Consider the following 14,824-nt stretch of genomic DNA (forward strand, 5'->3'; position numbering starts at 1 on the left):
GTTATCTTTCTCAAGGTTTTCAGTAACATTAAAGTGGCAGTTACACGCTCCCAGAAAGAGAGTTTATTAGGTTAAAAAGCAGCTTTTGGAAAGAACTCAAAGTTAAACCTGTGGAATCAGGCACCAGGAATCCTGAAGTAGTAGTATAGTTGTCAAAAATCATTATGTAGACCAAAAGGAGCCGAGAGGTCACTCTGGTGGTCACTCTGGTGGGCACTCTTATGCACAATTTAGACAACCCTTTTTAGGTTCTAATGAATTGGGGCAGCTGGTGGTAGATACCTGAAACTATCAAACTACAACCCAGAACCCATGAATCTTGAAGACAATTGTATAAAAATGTAGCTTATGAGGGTGGACAGTGGGATTGGGAAAGCCATAAGGACCACACTCCCCTTTGTCTAGTTTATGGATGGATGAGTAGAAAAATAGGGGAAGGAAACAAACAAACAAAGGCACTCAGTGTTCTTTTTTACTTTAATTGCTCTGTTTCACTTTAATTATTATTCTTGTTATTTTTGTGTGTGTGCTAATGAAGGTGTCAGGGATTGGTTTAGGTGATGAATGTACAACTATGTAATGGTACTGTGAACAATCGAATGTACGATTTGTTTTGTATGACTGCGTGGTATGTGAATATATCTCAATAAATGGAGATTTAAAAAAAAAAAAACTCAGCCAAATGGAAAGGAATCTGTACATGCTCCCTGAGCACCAGCAATTGCCTGATTGATCAAAAGAGTGAGCTAAAGAAGGAAATTAATAAAGTAAAACCAACATACTTAAAAAAAAAGTCATTATGTAGAATGTTTGTCTTGGGAATGCCAATAGAAGTCATACTTAATGGTCCTCCTTACTGGAAGGAAGGAAGTCCAAACAAAGATCATTATATACCTATGTAGTTATTTGGTCTAAAAAAAACAAAACAAACAAACAAACAAAAAATACCCAATCCTTCTTCCTGTTCATGTTAAAATTTTAAGGTTATTTTTAAAAGAATCATGAATATTTAATAAATATTTTCTCATTGTTGCTCAGTATATTGCTGTATTCCTCAACCATTTTCATCACTTTATGCATTGGACTACATTGAATAGTAAACAGAAAGTATCTCATAGAAATTAATTCCATTACAGCTTGATTCTCACCAGATGGAGTAGGGTTGGGACCTTGTAGTTTGAAATAGCATATTCAGTATTAAAATTTGTATTTGCATGTGAAAAAATGAAATCTTTTTTAATGGGTCATGGATGTAAAAAAAAGTTGAAGAAAGCTGTGTTCCTCAGATTAGCACCTTTCAAGCATTTTAAAATCAATAGAAACTTAAAAGGTAAATACTGAGTCAAATTCTGACACTATAACCTTCTAAGACTGAAGGAAAATCAACTAAGCATTAGAGAATGTGAACAACAAAGTCAAACAGATTTCAGTTTAAATTATACAATGTTGAACAAATTGCTGAAAAGCTTTGGTTTTCTGATTAATAAAAAGTAATAATAGGGACATCTTTGGGTCACATGATTATTATGAGAAGTATATGAAGTGATGCATATATAGTTTATTCACTAATTCTTAAATACTTTAAAGAAGTATTTATTAAGTGCTTCCTGTATGTCAGACTCTCTATGATGCACTGGGGATGCAAATACAACACAACTGGCCCTACACCTTGTGGAGATGACAACCTATTAGGAAAAACAAAACAAGAAAACAAGTGATTACAGTAGAGCTTACTATATGGGGACAAGAGTGAATGCAGAGTCTACTTAACATTAGTAGCCCACTCAAGAGATAATGTGAACCAAGACTTGGGTGGAGGCAGCATGGACTCTGATTGTTCTTTTAATGCCTGTTTTCCCAGGTTTATGCATAAGCCCAAGGTTTATTATGTTTGACCTCTATTGACTTCTGTTAAACAATGAGTTTGGTAAGTGTAGATACATTTTTTTTTTAAGGAAATCTTGTGAGTTTTTTTATCAGACCATTATAAAATTACTTTTGTAATTTACAAATACTCTTCATAGCATTTTAAAAAAAATTTTATTTTGAAATAATTTCAAACATATAGGACAGTTGCAAATACAATACAAGCCCCATACAGAGAACTCCAACACCCCACCCCCAGATATCTGTATCTACTAATTTTACATTTTGCTACCTTTCTTTGTCCTTCCTTCCTTCCTTCCTCTCTCCCTCCCTCCCTCCCCCTCTTCTTTTAACTATATCTATTATCTTTCTATCAATTATCTATCTACCCACTTATCATCTTATGAACATTTGAGAGCAGGTTGCATATATCATACTCTTTGAACTCATAATACTTCCATGTAAATTTCCTATGAACAAACATATTCACTTATGCCATTAACTTAACTGCAGTTAATTCAAGAAAATTAATATGGATATAAAGCTTAAATTCTATATTCCAATTTTTCCTATGCCCCCTTTGAGCTTTTCTGCTCCATTCTTAGATCCACTCCAGTATCATATATTGCACTGATTGCCATTAACTCTTAATTAACTCTTTTTTTAGATTAACTTTATAAAAAAATTTTTTTTAAAAGATATACAATAAAAAAACATTTCAAACAAACCATAACAAGGGAGTAAGAAAAAGACACCTAACCTAAAATGACTACTTTACTTCCAACATGTTCCTACTCTACCCCAAGAAAATAACCTAATATAGCAACATTTCTGTGAACTTGTTCCTACCATACCCATCAGAAATTAACAAACCATAGTCATTCTTGGGCGTTCCCAGAATGTTAAATTTACCCACGATAGCTTATCTGTTCATATTGGGTTATCGTTCCCCCTTCATTAATTGCTCTCTACCGCTAGTTCCCCTACATTCTACATTATAAACCATTTATTTTAGGAGTGTGTTGTTTAACATCGAGGTGTTTGTGAATTTTCTAAGTCCCTGATGGTTATTGACTTCTAACTGTATTCCATTGTGGTCAGAGAATGTGCTTTGAATAATTTCAATTTTTTAAATTTATTGAGGTTTGTTTTATGTCCCAGCATATGGTCTGTTCTGGAGAAAGTTCCATGATCACTAGAGAAGAATGTGTATCCTGGTGATTTGGGATGTGATGTTCTATATATGTCTGTTAAATCCAATTCATTTATCAGATTGTTTAAGTTTTCAGTTTCCTTATTGGTCTTCTGTCTGGTTGATCTATCCATAGGAGAGAGTGATGTATTGAAGTCTCCCACAGTTATTGTGGAAACATCCATTGCATCCTTTAGTTTTGCCAGTGTTTGTCTCATGTATTTTGTGGCACCATGATTGGGTGCATAAATGTTTATGGTTGTTATTTCTTCTTGTTGAATTGTCCCTTTTATTAGTATGCAGTGGCCTTCTTTGTCTCTCCTAATATCCTTGCATTTAAAGTCTATTTTATCTGAGATTAATATTGCTACTCCTGCTTTCTTTTGGCTGTAGCTTGCATGAAGTATTTTTTCCATCCTTTCACTTTCAATTCCTTGTGTCCCTGTGTCTAAGTTGAGTCTCTTGTATGCAACATATTGATGGTTCATGTTTTTGATCCATTCTGCCAATCTACATGTTTTAATTGGGGAGTTTAATCCATTTACATTCAATGTTATTATTGTGAAGGCATTTCTTCAATCAGCCATCCTATCTTTTGGTTTATGTTTGTCAGATATATTTTTTCCCTCTGTCTCTTAATGTCCTTTAATGAACCAATATTGAATCTCTTTAGTACTGAACCTTTCTCCATCTCTCTCTCTCCTTTCTTTCTCTGTCGGTAGGGCTCCCTTTAGTATCTCAAGTAGGGCAGGTCTTTTATTTGGAAAGTCTCTCAGCATTTGTTCATCTGTGAAAAATTTAAGCTCTCCCTCAAATTTGAAGGAGAGCTTTGCTGGATAAAGTATTCTTGGTTGGAAATTTTTCTCACTCAGAATTTTAAATATGTCATGCCATTGCCTTCTTGCCTCCATGATGGCTGCTGAGTAGTCACTACTTAGTTTTATGTTGTTTCCTTTGTATGTGATGAATTGCTTTTCTCTTGCTGCTTTCAGAACTTGCTCCTTCTCTTCGGTATTTGACAGTCTGATCAGAATATGTCTTGGAGTGGGTTTATTTGGATTTATTCTATTTGGAGTTCCCTGGGCATTTATGCTTTGTGTATTTATATTGTGTAGAAGGTTGGGAAAGTTTTCCCCAACAATTTCTTTGAATACTCTTTCTAGACCTTAACCCTTCTCTTCCCCTTCTGGGACACAAATGAGTCTTGTATTTGGACATTGTATTTTATCTATTGTATCCCTGAGGTCCATTTCAATTTTTTCAGTTTTTTTCCCCATTCTTTCCTTTGTTCTTTCATTTTTGTTCTGTGGTTCTCGAGGTCGCTGATCCGTTTTCCAGCTTCCACTAGTCTTGTACTATGAGTATCCAGAATCTTTTTAATTTGGTCAACAGTTTCTTTTATTTCCATAAAATCATCTATTTTTTTAATTTACTCTTGCAATTTCTTCTTTATGTTCTTCTAGGGTCTTCTTCATGTCCTTTATATCCTGTGCCATGTTCTTCTTCATGTCCTTTAGTTCTTTGATTAATTGCTCCACGAACTGTGTCTCCTCTTATCTTTTGATTTGGGTATTTGGGTTTGGGTTATCCATATCATCTGGTTTTATCATATGCTTTAAAATTTTCTGTTGTTTTTGGCCTCTTGGCATTTGCTTTACTTGATAGGGTTCTTTTAGGATATGTAAGATTATTCAAGGACGAATCTCTAATTTGTCAGTTCTACAGCTTGGTGGAGTACACTTTCTCTAACTAACCAGCAGATGGCATCCGTGAGTCACCTATTCCCCTTAAGTCAGTTCTCCCCAACTTTATCTTTGTGGTGTGTGGGGGTCTGATTCTTGTGGGTTCCAGTCGGTGCACAAAGTTTGGGTGTGTTGTTGGTGCTGTCCGCCCTGAATGTGGGGTGTGTGTCTGAGTGGTTAGGGAGGGAGGGCAGCTTTAGTAATCAAACCTCCCAGGTGTTCCTGGAGATTTAAGGCTGTTGCAAGAATCTAAACCTGCATTTCAGTCTCGCCACAGATTGTCTCTGCCGCTGACCCACAGGTCTTTGGTATTGGGGTATGGCCCTGGGATTTCTGAGTGGGTCCCTCTTCCAAGCCGTGCCCTTCTGGGGCCTCTGCTGAGGAAAGGTTGTGCTATTCACAAGTGTGTTCTGTCTCTCAAGGGAAGTTCTGGGCCACTGGGCCGTGTAGGTGCGTTCCCAGCCTGCTGTAAAGATGGTTGTATGGGGCGTGCCAGTTTCCCCCTTTTCGCACAGCTCCGCCTTCCCAGCTCTGGGACAATTAACTGTGGGTGCGTGAAAGGCTATTGTCTATGCCCGACACTGTGGCGTGTGTGCGTGCCACTGGAAACACCCCCCTCACACTGGGTTTCTTGGCATGGCTCTGGGCTGTGGCTCTGGTGCCGGGCAGGAGCGTTCCCAGCCTGCCAGGAAGATGGCTGCAAGGGGCATGTTTTTTTCCCGTTTTGGCTAACCTCTGGTTGCCTTGCTCCGAGACAACTAGTAGTGGGTGCGCGAAAGGGTATCTTCCATGCCAGATATTTGAGGCGTTTGCACAGCCCATTCCTGCCTCACTTCCCTGTGCAGTTCTCGCTGCCGTATCTGCAGTCGCTTTTGGGTTTTTTTAAAAAAGAACTAGCCCGCCTCCAAACACTAACCCTCGGTTTCCCCACACTGCAGTGTGGCTGCTGGATATTCAGCAGCCTACTCATTCATTTCAGAATACAGACTCCCGGTTTCACCAAGTACACGGTCCCTGAGGATTTAGCAGACCTTGTCCAGGTGGTGCATCGCTGGAACTGGTGTTCTGGGCCACTTTCTGGCTTTTATCTAGTGTTTCTCACGGAGGTGTTTTTTTGCCCTTTCTCACCTAGCCGCCATCTTAGGTTCTCCTCTTCATAGCATTTTAAGATCTTTAATCCTTCTTATGTCTTCTTATGCCACCTCCCCTCCCCATCCCTCAACTAGAACTTTTCCTTCTTTAGTGTTGGTTGTGTAATTCTAGGACTGTTCCTGTAGCTTGTAAGTTTGCCCTAACAAGTTTACATTTGTGTAGGAATTCTGAAAAGACAAAACTCTCTTCCTGTTATAACATTTTAAACTGATACCCAATTATATTTTAGGTGACCCTTAACTTTAAGCCTATAGTTTTTATGCAAGGGTTTCACAAACATTACTTTTTCTACTTACTGGTGGTGGTAATGGTAAGTTTATTTCTTAACAAAAGATTTTTTTAGGTGGCTTTAAAATAAAATGTCCAATAGTGCAATTCTTAATTTATAGTGTCAAATTAGAAAATATTTGAATTGTAGTTCAATAAATTTAGGATGACTGAGAAATTATGCTTACAGAGCAGGCAGTTTTGCTTTTCTTTAAAATTATAAGCATGTCCAGTAGGGTTTGGTTGTTTAGGCAATGGAAATGTGTAAAATACATTTGTACCTTTTGGAGATAGTTTATAAATGCTAAGAAATGCCCTTATCTTTAATATGAGGAACTTAGACTATAGTAGGTAATTGCCAAGGTCTCCTCCATGGTTGACAGTTCTTTATTTTGTTGGTTTCTTTCACATTTAAATATATTTCAATATAAACTATTCAGTGAAGCATATGGGAAGTCACTTTAAGAAAAATAGAAATCTGGTTTCTTTGGACTATCTTCCCCTTTAATTCTTTTTGTTTGTTTGTTTTTGTTTTGTTTTTTTAATTGCAATTTTATTGAGATGTATTCACATACCATACAGTCATTCAAAGTGTACAATCAGCCATTCACAGTATCATCATATAGTTGTGCATTCATTACCACAATCAATTTTTTGAACATTTTAATTTTTCCAAGAAATAAAAATAAAAATAAAAGTACAAAAGAACATCCACAACATCTCATACTCCTTTTCCCCCCAGTATTCATTTATTTTTTGTCCCCCTTTTTTTCTACTCATCTGTCCATACATTGTATAAATGGAGTGTGAACCACAATGCTTTCACAATCACACAGTCACACCATATAAGCTATATAGTTATACAGTCATCTTCAAGGATCAAGGATGCTGGATTGCAGTTCAACAATTTCAGGTATTTCCTTCTATCTATTCAATACACTAATAACTAAAAAGGGCTATCTATATAATGCATAAGAATAATCTCCAAAATGACCTCTCGACTTCATTTGAAATCTCTCAGCAACTGAAACTTTATTTTGTTTCATTTCTCATCCCCTTTTTTTGTCAAGAAGGCTTTCTCAATCCACAATGCCAGATCCAGGCTCATCCTCGGGAGTCATGTCCCAAGTTGCCAGGGACCCCTGGGAGTCATGTCCCACATAGCGGGGAGGGCAGTAAGTTTACCAGCCAAGTGGGCTTAGAGAGAGAGGCCACATCTAAGCAACAAAAGAGGTTTTCTGGGCACAATTATAAGTAGGCTTAGTCTCTCCTTTGAAGTAACAAGCTTCAGAAGGGCAAAGCCCCAAGATCAAGGGCCTGGCATATTACAGTGTTAGTCCCCAATGCTTATGAGACTATCAGGAATTCCCCAGTTGGGGAATTTTAATATTTCCACATTTTTTCCCCAGTCCCTCAAGGGGGCTTTGCAAATACATTTTTATTCTCTGCCCAAATTACTCTAGGGTGTATTAGGGCTTCATGCTAACCTGTACAAACCAAACAGATCTCACCCCGCATTCAAGGTTCCTTGTAATTATGGTGTTTGAATAAACTGACCATACATACAAGCTAAATTATGTAGTGTGCTGCAGAAAATATAGATTTTCCACCAAATAAACATTTCTTCTTTTGGTCTCACATAGAAATTGAAGTTTTAAAACACAGTCAATATCATCCTTTTCCCTTTAGTCTGGTTTACCTTAGTTCTAATCAAATCCATTTCATTCATATATTTAATTGAAGTCTGATCTCTTTTTCAGCTTTTTTAACATTTGCTATATGGCATAATGTTGACATTCATAGCTGCCAAACTCTGGCTCTGTGTCTCAGGTGTCACACAGATACCTGAAGTTCCAGGAACTATCTAGGTTATACACAAATAGCTCATCGTCTCATAATTTAGAAATAACCATTGCAACTCATGAATAGATGTGACTGCTGTAAGAGCTTACGATCTAGGAACCTTTATCGTGAGACTTTCCCTGATAACCTATGCTCTCAGATTCAATTTTCAGAGTTTGTACATTATAGTTAGTTTGTATTAGTGAGGCATTATAATGTTTATCTTTTTGATTCTGGTTTATTTCACTCAACATACTGTCCTCAAGGTCCATTCACCTAGTTGCCTATCTCTCGACTTCATTTCTTCTTGCCATTGCTCAGTATACACCACAGGTCACCATTCTGTTTATCGGTGGATGTGCCCTTAGGTCTCCTCTATCCATTGCGAATCATGAATACTTCAACCATAAACAGCAGTGTGCAATGTCCATTCATGTCTCTGCTCTCCATTCTTCCAAGTATATATATCCAATAATGGGGTTGCAGGACCATATGACAACCTCATAGTTAGCTTACTGTGGAACCACCATACTGCGCTCCAGCTGGGCTGTGCCATTCTACTTCCCTACCAACAGGGAATAGGTATATCCCTCTCTTCACATTTTCTGCCGTACTTGTATCCCTCTGTTAATGTTTTAAACAGTTTTAGTCACACACTGTACAATCCATTCTAAGTATGTGATGAATGATTCCCGGTAAAGTTACATAGTTATGCATTCACCTCTATAGCCTATATGAGGACATTTCCATTTCTTCTGCAAAGAAAGAGGAAAAGGAGGGAAAAAATGAAGAATAAAAAATATGAAAGGTGGAAGAAAATAAAAATAATGTAAAGTACAATGAAAACGTCGGACAACACCACCACCAAGGTGATATGTTGGAGTCAGTAATGAAGTGGCTAACCCTGGTTGTGGTATTCTCTGATAAGCATTTGTGGGAAAGAGGAGGTATAGGAGTAATGACTGTGCTGAAGGAGGCTTATTAATCCCCTGTGCTCCTAAGGTGTCCTACAGGAATCAACTTATTTAGGTTAACATGCTTCTTGTCCCCCTACTCCCTTTCAATTTAGGAGTTTTACTGTCACACAACTTAGTAAAATTGACTTTAATCAGTTACTCTGAAGTAAGATACGAAAATGAAGATTGTAATGTGTATTAAAGGAGAATAATAGTAATGAATCTTAGAATACAGTGTTGGTGGATATGAGGGATGGGCACAGTGGATTTAGGGCCTTAAGCTGCCAAATAGTCACATTCATGAAGTTGTGGTCTCTTAGGGGAAGGGTGTGGGGGTGGGGTGGGGAGGTGGGATGGGGAGGTGGGGTGGGTGCCCTAGGGGGAAGAAGAAATCTAAAACAAATTGGATCTGTTTTCCTAGAAGTCTTGTGAAGTAGGTACAGTTATTGTAGCATTTTAGTGTCTGTGTCTGATAACAATGAAAGTTACTTACCTCAGGGGTGGTTAATCTTTTCATTAGCTTCGTATGGATTCACAGTACTAGGAGCTCCTTAAATATAGATTGATTTGTGATCTGAGAAACAAGTAAATGTAATTAGATACCATAGTGTGCACATATTAAGAACCAGGCATACAGAAGCAGTGTTGTTAGTGATACCCATATAACAAAACCACTGGTGTCAAAACAGCTTTCTTATACCTAAAATTGTACATGCACTAGCTAATTTTCATAGTTGTGATCAATATCTAAAATACAATGTATTAACTTGTCACAAACCTCTAATTTAATGTATGTTGTCTTTTATGGTGTTTTATAGAAGTATGAAAATATACAATATGCAATAGTACTATATTATTGTATATTATATATAATATAGAGTAACAGTAATATTCAACAATGGCATTTGAGGTTTATTGAAGACTTAAAAAATGTTTTACATTTATCCTGTAATCCTCCCGACAACCCTATGAGATAGGTACTATTATTATCCTCATTTTACAAATGGGGAAACTTAGGCACAGAGGTTAAGAAACTTGCCCTCATACAGCTCATAATTGACTTGGAATTCAAATCCAGTTTAACTATTATGCCAAAGATTTCTGCTCATTCTTTCTGCCGGTCTAATTTAGGCTGCCCTAAATTAACTAAAGTACCACTCTTGGTACTACTGGCTCTAATTTGAGAAGAACAATTCAGATCCTTCTCAAAAGTGAATTACTGGGGAAGGGAAAAAGGGGTGTTATGATTAATGAGTACAGTGTTTCTGTGTGGATTGGTGAACGAGTTTTGTAGTGGATCGTGGTGCTGGTAGCACAACATTATGAATGTAATATCACTGCATCATACATGTAAATTGGTTAAAATGGAAAAATTTATGTTATGTATATGTTACTACAAAAAAAAAAAGTGAATTACTTCTTGTCATGCTCTCATCAAAGCAATTTGCCATCAACTTTGCTGTGACGTCTGCCACTGCCCAGATCAGACTGTTCACTCAACATTCACTTAGCATAAGTTACCAGTAGCTTTGAATGTTTTTGAACATAAGCTGGGTCCTAATCAGTGTACCCTCTTAAGTGTCGTTACTCCAACTCACCTTTGGGCACAGCTGAAGTTCATAGAATTGCCATACAGTATCCTCCTGTGAGGAAGAGTGTTGAGCTGTAAACAGTGTATTGTAGTCATTTTGCTTTCCAGGTATACATTTTCGTAATCTCAAATGTAAAGTTTGCCCTTGGACACTAGAGCTATTTAAAAATGGCCATTTTTAATTTTTAGTTGGGAGATAACCTTATTTCCCTTAAGCCCATTTATCATGTTACCATGTAGTTCTGGATGTCTCAGCATTATCAAGATAACATACTTGTAGAACTAGAAGAGGTCTTAAAGGTGTTTATTACTAATAACCATCATGTTTCCACTTAAATCCCTATAGTTCTGGGGGGGTCATTAATTAACAATCTCGGATTTCTGTTTCTGTTCAGTGCTTTTGGTGCCATTGAGCAGTAAATGCAGTCAGTTTTGGAAAACACACATTCAAAGTTAAATTGTTAATATAAAGCAGCTGTTTGGTTAACCATCTGTGTTTTTTGTATATTCTCACACAGAATAAAGAGTCTTCTAAATCCAGTGTCAAGAAAAAGGTGACCAAAGTCGCAGAAGCAAAAAAAGTAATGAAGAGAAATTTTAAAGTGAATAAGAAAATAACATTTACTGATGAAGGGGAGGTAAGAATCTGCAAATGCTTTATTTCTAAAGTACATTGCAAGTATTATACAGAGTTTGTCCTGCAGAATTATCATTTGATAATTAGAAAATAAATGTTTCTCTGAAGCATACTAGGTGATTCTTTTCTCTGATACAGTAGCGCTGATCAGCTATATATCTGTGGACAAGAATGCCTCAATGACTGTAAACTGATATATTTCTTGGTGATACCGACACAGAGCTGGTTTTGAATTTTCTAAATTCCATTGTTATAGATATGGTATCCATAAACATTTTCTATGGGAAGGAGGAAGCTTTGATCAGGAATATGGAAAGAGTAACAGTTACTTGCCATGACTTATTTCATTTTACTCTAAAACGTCTCTCCTTTGCAGCTCCTCTCTTTTGGATGATTTATTTGCATATTTCTCCCTGGGCTGGTTATGAGAGGGAATTCTCTGCTATCTTGCCATTACCTTGGCCTTAGTGTAAATGAATACCCCATAGTGTACGGAAGAGGTTACCTCTCACAGATGGCTCATAAAAGGTTACTGTATTAGATAATAATTCACTTCATTTTTAAATGAAGAAGGAAATAAATCCAGAAGGTCAGGTAACTTACCTAAGGAGTCACGGCTCATCAGTGGTCATAGCAGGGCCTTCTGAATATCATATCATTGCTTCATTCTCACCAACCTGTGAGTTTCCTTGACCAACCTAACATAGCAGCCAGCATTCCACTCCCCACCATAAATAAATGTCATTCTGCTCTCTCTACCTCATTTTTCTTCATAGCACTTGTTATATGACTCTACATTCTATATTTATTTGGTTGTTGTCCATTTCTTCAGTGTAAGTTCCATGAGGGAAGATATTTGCCCAGTGCCTAGAACATTGCCTAACATATAGTAAACTCTCAGAAAATGTTTGTTGAATTCATAAAATCACCACCTAATATTCCAATAAAATAACAGAGCTTTTAAAAGCGGCTGTAATGCATCACGTCAGATATTTCACCATCACTAACATAAGTGCTGCCTAAGCAGTCTCTATCCAATGGAGTTTATTTTTAATTTTGAAGTTGACAGAGACTTGGAGATTTTTTTTTGGGGGGGTGGGAAGGAGGGCTTTTCTTTAGAAGCCCAGATATTTGCTAATAATATGGAGTAAAATGGTGTATAAATCAGATGAAAACTAACAAAATAGAGTGCAATTCAAAGTTGTCATTGGAAGCCTGTAAACTTATAAGTAGTGAATTTTTGTGAAATTACTAAAAAGAGGTCATCACCTCTGAGAAGCTGGCTGAAATAGAATATAGTTGTATTACATCAGATTCTCACTGTAAAGTAAGATTAGGGCTTTTACCATAATGAGATTCCTTACTGTTGTACTAAGCTTAACTGTATAGATCTTATCAGTAAGTTCTAAGATGAGTGTAAATCCTTAAATATAAAATGTTTCAATGTATACTTATTGCTGATAGGAGCTATGTGGCTATGAGCCATGCTGAAATTTCTGATCTAAAACTCTGAAAGAAATACTACTATTGGTTTGTCCCTTAGAATTTTCTTCACTCTGTGTTACAAGTATTAACCAGGAGTCAGAGTAATGGCTGGCATTCTTACTGTCACAACCAGTCCCTCTCACTGCTTTAGTGTCACTGACTGCTGGCATGGCTGCTCTTGAGGTAATCTTTGTTACTTCTGTTGCTTGTCAAAAATTGAGACTCTATGGGAGTCTCGTCTTGAAGACTGGCTGTAGTGGGCGCAAGAGTGAGAGGAGGGAGTGACACCTGTGATGTGCACGTCTGCATTTTCCATTTGCCTGAGGGTTAATTAGTCATTTTTCAAAACTGTAGCAGCTCCTTAAATCCTTTTGGCAACCAATAATTAGATAAAATAAGAGAATTGTTTTTGTCTAAATTGTCCAGCATTTTGCAGTGTTAAAACTAGAAGAGGTCTCATCAAGACAAACCTCTATTTTTCAGGCAAGGGCATAGGTGCCCAGAAAAGGAAGTATTTTTTTTAGGATTATGCAGTAGCCGGTGAAAAAGCCAGGACACTAAATTAACCCCTCCCCCTCACCTGACCTTTCATTAGTGCCCTGCCTTCTGTGTCACCTTGTTCCTATTCAGAAACTGTATATGGAAAATCCTGAGGATTTAAGCAGCCCTGTGAAACCCAAACTGATTTTCTCCTTTACATTCAGTTTTATCAATCCTTATATGCATAGTACTGGCTGATGTGTGGTTCATTAATTCATCAGTAGATTTTGAGCATGTAATATGTGCCAGACACTGTATTGGCTCTGAGTTAAATGCTAGGGGTATATACAGGGTACATTGGAAGCCCAGGGGATGGAAGGCATGCGCACTTCTCAGCCTCGAGGAACCCCCGTGCAGATCAATTTTGAGCCGCATGGTGTGGCATGTAGTATACTAAGAGGGTTGTTGAGAAGCTCTTAAAGCTTTCTATTCTGGAACTGTCTTTACCTCCAAATTATTTTGTGAAATTTTTCTTTAATCCTGCTCAGTGGGTATAGCAGCATTGTTACACTGACTAGGATAGCATTTTCTGTGGCTTGCTCACATTAATTATAATTTTTAATTGAAATTTCATAAAGTTTAAGAAATACAGGTTTCAAGGAAGAAAATGGGTATGTACACTACTTCAAAATCATTATACGAAAGGAAACAGCTTTGTGTTGATGTTCCCTGGCTGCCACCTCACAATTCCTTTTCTATTTATAGTTGGTTCAGCAGTGGCCACCAATGCAGAAATCCATCACCAAGGATGCAGAGGAAGAGGATGATACTGGAGGTATCAACTTAGATAAAGCAAAAGAAAGGCTTCAGGAAGAGGACAAATTTGACAAAGAAGAATATAGGAAAAAAATTAAGGCTAAGCACCGGGTAAGCTTTCCGTCTAGAATTAATACTAAGTGAAATTTAATATGTCCCTAAATATGCCTAAATATTAATTCATACACGTTCATGCATATACTGTATGTACATTATTTCATGATAAAATGTTTTTATATGTTATATACATTATATAGATAATGTTTTTATAACTGTAACATTACAGTTGGGAAAGAGATTCCAAATAACAAAACTTGTGATAAGTTTTAGGACTTAAATAATTTTTTCTCTGAATATTTTATGTTTTTATCCTTTTTTTTATAACTGGAATTTAGATTTATCATGTTCTCAAAAATAAAAACCTCATTGGGATTTATTGAATCTTTTGCATTTACGTATTTAAATGTAGTCTACAGAAAAGCTTGAATTTTACTTAAAGGTATTAAGATTATCATATTTTAGATGATTTAAAATTGATATTGTTAATTTCATCATTTTGAAGGTTTTTTTTGAGATATGATTGTTCATTTCTGCATAGTTATCTTGTACTTAGATATTTCTTTGATTTTTTTTTTATTTGAAAAATATTTATCATCCTTGCTTGTATAAGGCACTTTTTATTATACTACTTCGTATATGAAATATTCTCTTAGGTTTTAAAATTTATTTATATGAAAATAATTTTTTTACTTTTTCAAGTGTCTATTTCTATTTTTTCTTCATTTCTAAGCTCGTTGA

At 36.6% G+C, this 14,824-nt stretch overlaps 1 protein-coding gene across 1 annotated transcript in view; it reads left to right on the top strand.

Annotated features, from left to right (window-relative positions):
- The window catches only part of DDX10 (DEAD-box helicase 10), a 350,279-nt gene that overhangs the window by 206,154 nt on the left and 129,301 nt on the right, over nt 1–14,824 (top strand). Inside the window, 2 exon segments of the mRNA XM_037841350.1 lie at nt 11,127–11,246; nt 13,976–14,137. Coding sequence (XP_037697278.1) covers nt 11,127–11,246; nt 13,976–14,137 — 282 coding nt within the window.

This window comes from Choloepus didactylus, chromosome 6, assembly GCF_015220235.1.
Source record: "Choloepus didactylus isolate mChoDid1 chromosome 6, mChoDid1.pri, whole genome shotgun sequence".
Classification (NCBI taxonomy): domain Eukaryota; kingdom Metazoa; phylum Chordata; class Mammalia; order Pilosa; family Megalonychidae; genus Choloepus; species Choloepus didactylus.